Here is a 6,957-nt window from a genome sequence, read left to right as displayed (position 1 = left end):
TTTTTACATAAAACACTCGCGATGCATGTTTAAATATTACTCAAATTTGGTAATTCATGTTGGTAATGTTGGAATTAAATAAAAGGAATTTAACCTTGTCATCTAATTGCTGTATAAGTACAACACGCTAACAGACTGCACCACAGGATCCATCAACAACACTCTCACTGATCACCATATTTTGCAGAAATGGAGCTGAACGATATTTGGACCAAGTCAATATTACTGTGGAGGTATCTGGCTATCTCAGTTGGTAGAGAATGAGACTCTTAATCTCAGGGATGTCGGTTCAAGCCCCAAGTTAAGTGGTTATTTTCTCTGCCGAAACACCAACTCACTTCGCAAACAGTCATCCGCTTGGATTTTCGGAGCTGACTTGTGGACAGCTGGTCACCACAGCTGGTGATACAGAAGACTGAATTTGAATACGAGCTGTGCCTGCACTCTGACCTGTTATCTCAATGACATACCTATTAGTTATACGTATACTACTGTATAAGTAAAACAGGCAAACCAATTGCACAACAGGATCCATTAACAACACTCTCACTGATCACCATATTTTCCACAAACGGAGCTGTACGATATTCGGACCAGGTCAATATTACCGTTGAGACGCCTGGTGAGCTCAGTCGGTAGAGCATGACACTCTTAATCTCAGTGTCAGAAGACTAAGGATTTGAATACGAGCTGTGCCTGTACTCTGACCTGTTATCTCAATGACATACTTGTGAAATGTCCTCCGAAATGGATTGAAAAATGCTCCTTTTCTGGACATTAAATAGACAGGCAGAGGGTTCAAGAAAACTACATGCTCCTGGTGAGGCTCGAACTCACAACCTCGGCATTGCTTCGCTGCATACTGCTGTATAAGTACCACACGCTAACCGATTGCGCCACAGGAGCCTGATAAACTGATTACCAATGTTTGTGTGTTTGGTGTGGGGGTAAAAATGTTGAATTATAACATTGCCCAGGCATACGCACTCAGAGCACGTTGTCTCTGTAGAAGATCGTTTGAAACCAAGGTTTGCTCTATCATGCATACTGCATGTCCAGATATCTGCCGACCCCCGGGGTTAAACATTGATATTTCTAATCAGCGCCCGATGCCCCCACCCCGGTTGTAGACAAAATGTCTCGACATCCCCTCCTGTTGTTTGAATTCACTGCCTTTGTTCTCTAAACCAAATATACAGTGTGTTGGATACATGATATTTCCCGAAAAATGCCACCACTGCCCTGTAAACTCATTCCGTACATTCTCTAGTTAGGGACACGAACGCGGAGCGAGTCTAGTGGAGCCACACTTTAACATTATGTTAGCACAGCTTTAGCACAGGCCAACAGCCCCGAATATATAGTGGCCAGGACAGATAACAAAGATAGTCTGTGAATCCCTCCTAATGGATATTTCTGAAGGCTACTGGACATAAGTGATTGGGGAAGCGACTGTTAGACGGGGATTCTCAGAAGCAAACCTTCGCCCTGTCCGTTACGTAGCCCTTCACCATCACACAATTTTCGGCGTAAGTCCAAATAACCGCAAGAATATTGAGATAGTTAAAAAACGAAAAGTGTGCACTCTGAACGACTCCGGAAGAGCAGATGAAACAGATGCTATTCTACGTTTTTGCACTGACGGCCTTACCCTAAACACCAGGCAGCAGTCAGCAGGCAGCAGATCACCAGGCAGCAGACACCAGGCAGCAGGCACCAGGCAGCAGTCACCAGGCAGCAGTCAGCAGGCAGCAGGCAGCAGACACCAGGCAGCCAGGCAGCAGACACCAGGCACGCAGGCAGCAGACACCAGGCACCAGGCAGCAGACACCAGGCAGCAGACACCAGGCAGCAGGCAGCAGACACCAGGCAGCAGACACCAGGCAGCAGGCACCAGGCAGCAGGCACCAGGCAGCAGACACCAGGCAGCAGGCACCAGGCAGCAGACACCAGGCAGCAGTCAGCAGACACCAGGCAGCAGACACCAGGCAGCAGGCACCAGGCAGCAGGCCTGGGCATCGGGCCGCAGGCACCAAGCGGCAGGGCGAGCCCGGCGGGAGCAGGCACCAGGCAGCAGGCACCCGTCAGCGTGAACATGAGCAGCGATCAGCAGACACCAGGCAGCAGACACCGGGCACCGGGCAGCAGCTACAGGCAGCGATGTAGACCTGGCAGCAAAGTCCAGAACAGATTAAACGATGGCGAGGAATCCTTCCCTTCCTCGCGTGAACTTTGAAAGCGGCGGGTTAGATATTCAGGTGATGTGTGTATATAGATATGACTTCAGAATAGGTATTAATTCTACGCATTTACATGTATTTAAATGAGACTATTTATCTACAATGAAACAATGTTTTTTATTCATGCTGTTTGTAACAACAACTGCCCTCTTAGGGTCTACTTAACCGCTTATTGACGAGAAGTATGATAAGAAACCAAGGCCACCTATATTTATATTCAATCTGTGATTAGAAACGATAATTAGAAGCTATGACAAAACTATGATAATAAACTATGTAAACAACTATGAAGACAGGGCTGTGTGCGTGAACGATGACCTATTATTTAAGTGTGGAATATATTCTCTCTCTCTCAGGCTATGAAAAAGACAAAAGATAGGACATTGGCTCACAGGTGTTGAACTTGTGAAATGTCAACGTAGACAACTTACAAGAATGTGTTTACCAGGCTGTGATGAAAACACTTTAAAGGAGCTCTAATTCAAACATGCAAGGGTATATATTTGATACAATACCCCCCTTTAAAACTGTTGCTGCAATATCACTTCTCAATGTGTGTACATTTCAAAGCTTTCAACAACAATAAACCAACCAGCTCAATAATGTTTCTCAGACTAACACACTGTTGAGTTTCCTATTTACTAAAGAAACAACCACTAGACAAAACACAAGAGAGTTGTAATATAATCTGTATGCGTCATGTATATGTCCATTCTATACTGGAAAACAGGTACATTCTGAAAGATTATGACGTTGATGTGATTTTTAATTCATCTCTCAATTTAGGATAATACTGTTTATTTTTTATACTTTACTTCAATTGTATTAATTATCATGTCTCATACCCGGCTAATACACTACCAAGCCATGCAAACAGCTATGGAATTAACCCAGAACAGGTGTGTGTCTTTTTTGGATCAATAATTGATCAATAATTCCCAATATGAAACTGTGTCGTATTTTACCAGTGACTGCATTTATGCTGTTATTCACTCTAAGATACTATTCATGGACTGATCTTTTTGTTGCCTTTGTATGTTCATTGGTTTTTAAATTATATTGATTGGTCGGTCATTGAGTTCATTGTTTTTTTGATCTGTTGATTGAACGGTCATTGGGTTCATTGGTTGTACGATATGTTCAAATCAAACCGAGCATTATTTATGAAGCGCATTTCAGACACGGATGCAATGCAGTGCGCTTCACAGGGAAAACTAATAAACTCTATGAAAATAAAAACGGAAATATTTACACCACAACAAACATTAAGAGGATAAAAAAACTAAAGAATAAAAAAACTGAAAGACTAATGAGCATTCTAAGGAAGTGACGTTGATTAAAATAGTAAGGACTGGATGTAATATCCAATGGAAAACAACATAATTGTACCAACATTTTTTCAGTTGGTAGCATAAATATTTATGATTACAAAATGTTACATGAATTGAAAATATGCTGAAATATCAAAACAGAATGTACACTCCTTCGCTTCGCAATACTTCACTTAATGGTGAGGCATGGAATAATAAAACATGTATATTTTGTCAGGCTGTTTGAAATATGAGGTTATTTGAGTTCTTGCTTCTTCAGTAGTGGAACAAAGACAATTAGCACTTGAATGTAGTTTTAGAAATACTGGAGTGATGTAGATTAAATGTATTATAGACCAATTTATTATACTATCCCAAAACCAGAGGTAGATTGGACGTCGGCATAGTCTTCCAGTTTTCAAAGTCATGTTGCTGCGATGGGATTCAGTCTCCAGTTTCAAAGTCATGTTGCTAGATGGGATAAGTCACTGTTTTCAAAGTCATGTTGGTAGATGGGATTCAGTCTTGTTTTCAAAAGTCATATATACCAATGTTGCTAGATGGGATAGTCTTGTTTTCAAAGTCATTTTGCTAGATGGGATAGCCCCAATGTCAAAACAGTTTTAACGTGTCCATATCAATCACCAAATATGCAGAAACAGTTTGGGATATATTGAGAACCTAAACATAAAATGTGCTATGTACACAAACATCTGCCACACATATTACTTGTATCTTTTTAAACAAGCACCTTATAAACTGCACAAGCACCAAAAACACTGTTGTTTTGACAAGTAGTAATAAATCACTGATATCGATTAGGGGGAAATCAGGTTGTACGTGCTGTTGAAACGAACACAACTAAACAAAACACCTGAAAATGGGAGATATCTTTTGCCTCACTGGTGAGAGGACAACCTGCAGAAGACAGTCAGCTACATTTTGGAGGGATGCGTTTCAATTATATGTCTCCAAAATTAAACTAACAGCTCAAACACCACACGGAATCTGGGAATAATGTGTACATCACTGGTTGGAGGACAATTTGTAGAAAACAGCTAGCTACATTTTGAAGTGATGCATTTTAATTCACAACGAGGTAAGTGTAACGCAACACTTTTTTGGTTAAATACCCTTTCAATAAAATTTCAAAGAGCCTGGATTTTGCCCTGATGAGGCTCATATCCACATGACACTTAAACCAACAGAACGTCGTTAAAATACTCCTACTACAATGTTAAAACATTCTATATTGTAACATTATTTCATTGATATCATGAAACAACTTCTTCATGTATGTATTTTCCTGATGTTTAATCAGAGATCTTTTAGCAGAGTATCTCATGTGACATTGACTACAGGTATGAGGTTTCTCTCCTGTGTGTGTCCGCTGGTGCATAGTGAGACTGCTAGATGTAACAAAACTCTTCCCACATTGATCACAGCTATAAGGTTTCTCTCCTGTGTGTCCCCTCTGGTGTGTTTTCAGGCTGCTAGATGTTCCAAAACTCTTCCCACATTGATCACAGCTATAAGGCTTCTCTCCTGTGTGTGTTCTCTGGTGTGATTTTAAATGTCTTGATGAAACAAAACTCTTTCCACAGTCAGAGCAGTGGTAAGGTTTTTCTCCTGTATGGATTCTCTGATGTATTTTAAGATCTGCTAAAAAGATGAATTTCTTCCCACAGTCAGAGCAGCAGTGAGGTTTCTCTCCAGTGTGTATTCTCAGGTGTGCTATCAGGTTGCCTGAGTGAGAAAAATTCTTCCCACATTGATTACAGCTATAAGGCTTCTCTCCCGTGTGTGTTCTCTGGTGTGATGTTAAATTTCCTGAGATAACAAAACTCTTTCCACAGTCAGAGCAGTGGTAAGGTCTCTCTCCTGTGTGTGTTCTCTGGTGTATGGTCAGACAGCTAGATGTAACAAAACTCTTCCCACATTGATCACACGTATAAGGCTTCTCTCCTGTGTGTGTTCTCTGGTGTATGGTCAGGTGGCTAGATGAAGTAAAACTTTTCCCACACTGATAACAGCTGTAAGGCTTCTCTCCTGTTTGTGTTCTCTGGTGTATTTTTAGTGAATCTGATCTTAAATAACTCTTCCCACAGTCAGAGCAGTGGTGATAATTCTTCCTTGTGGGTTTCCGCTGGTGTTTCTTGAGGTGTTCTGATGTAGAGAGACTCTCCTCTGCCTCGTCAGCATCATGATGTTGTTGAGGCTCCCAGAAGATCCACAATAGTCACATCCTTCTCCTGTGTGAACAACAAAGTCAGACAGATGGTTAAAGACCCACAACAGCATAAATCCACTGTATCATTCAGCTAAAAGGTGATGCCCAGGATGTTGTACAACAATTGAGGTCTGTAATGAATGTTTAAATGCTTTTACAAACTAAATTGACTATTGTCTTAAGACAGTCAAGTGATCAAAATTTTTAGGCCTCCTGGGTGGCGCAGTGGTCTCTGGGTTCGAGGCCCAGGCTCTGTCACAGCTGGCCGTGACCGGGAGGTCCATGGGACGACGCAAAATTGGCCTAGCGTCGTCCGGGCTAGGGAGGGTTTGACCGGTAGGGATATCCTTGTTTCATCGCGCACTAGCGACTCCTGTGGCGGGCCGGGCGCAGTGCATTGTGCCAGATGAGATTCGGTTTCCAATAAACACCCCTTTCTGTGTTTGCAAACATTGCCACAAGAGGGCAATTTGGTTGCAGAAATTCCTCCATGCTAATGAGGAAACCACTAGTTATGGATGTAGTATATCTGGTAATGAGGAAACCAGTAGTTATGGATGTAGTATATCTAGTAATGAGGAAACCACTAGTTATGGATGTAGTATATCTGGTAATGAGGAAACCACTAGTTATGGATGTAGTATATCTGGTAATGAGGAAACCACTAGTTATGGATGTAGTATATCTGGTAATGAGGAAACCACTAGTTATGGATGTAGTATATCTGGTAATGAGGAAACCACTAGTTATGGATGTAGTATATCTGGTAATGAGGAAACCACTAGTTATGGTGAGCGAAGGTTTTAGTTTTTCACAATGTATTCTGAATATTACTACACATCAAGATCGTAGGCTGCAAAATTAGCCTCCATTTCCAGGTTGCTTATGAGAGCATTTAACTTTGATTATAATCGTGAGGCTCGTTATAATGTCCTGCAAAATATAATGTTTGTGTCATTGTCACAAATCAACCGCTTGTCTGGAACTAGAAGCGTACGCATTTCGCTACACTCGTATTAACATCTGCTAACCATGTGTATGTGACAAATAAAATTAGATTTATACTTTTTTTTAAATACTTCAACCAGTAAAAATGCTATTTTGCAACCAGCCTATCAATGAGTGTTAGCATTCAAGCTAATAAAAATAATTTTAAAAATAATTGCAGATTTCCCTT

General features: G+C 41.2%; 1 protein-coding gene and 1 non-coding gene across 2 annotated transcripts; both read right to left on the bottom strand.

Moving 5' to 3' along the window:
* Window positions 1–812: 812 nt before the first annotated feature.
* trnai-uau (transfer RNA isoleucine (anticodon UAU)) lies at window positions 813–906 on the bottom strand. The gene is made up of 2 exons: window positions 869–906; window positions 813–848 (listed from the first exon to the last, which is right to left on the bottom strand). It is a non-coding gene; the product is annotated as a tRNA-Ile (tRNA).
* A 1,054-nt stretch (window positions 907–1,960) lies between these two features.
* Window positions 1,961–5,768, bottom strand: LOC135529228 (gastrula zinc finger protein XlCGF17.1-like; the record flags this gene model as incomplete). The annotated part of the gene is made up of 2 exons (XM_064958078.1): window positions 1,961–2,168; window positions 4,837–5,768. Coding segments are annotated over 2 exons (1,140 nt in total), but the record flags the coding sequence as incomplete, so codon positions are not given.
* Window positions 5,769–6,957: the final 1,189 nt, after the last annotated feature.

The sequence above is a fragment of the Oncorhynchus masou genome, unplaced genomic scaffold, assembly GCF_036934945.1.
Source record: "Oncorhynchus masou masou isolate Uvic2021 unplaced genomic scaffold, UVic_Omas_1.1 unplaced_scaffold_11246, whole genome shotgun sequence".
NCBI classification, from domain to species: domain Eukaryota; kingdom Metazoa; phylum Chordata; class Actinopteri; order Salmoniformes; family Salmonidae; genus Oncorhynchus; species Oncorhynchus masou.
The sequence above is the reverse complement of the archived record's forward strand: the minus strand, read 5'-3'. Positions and strand labels throughout refer to the sequence as shown.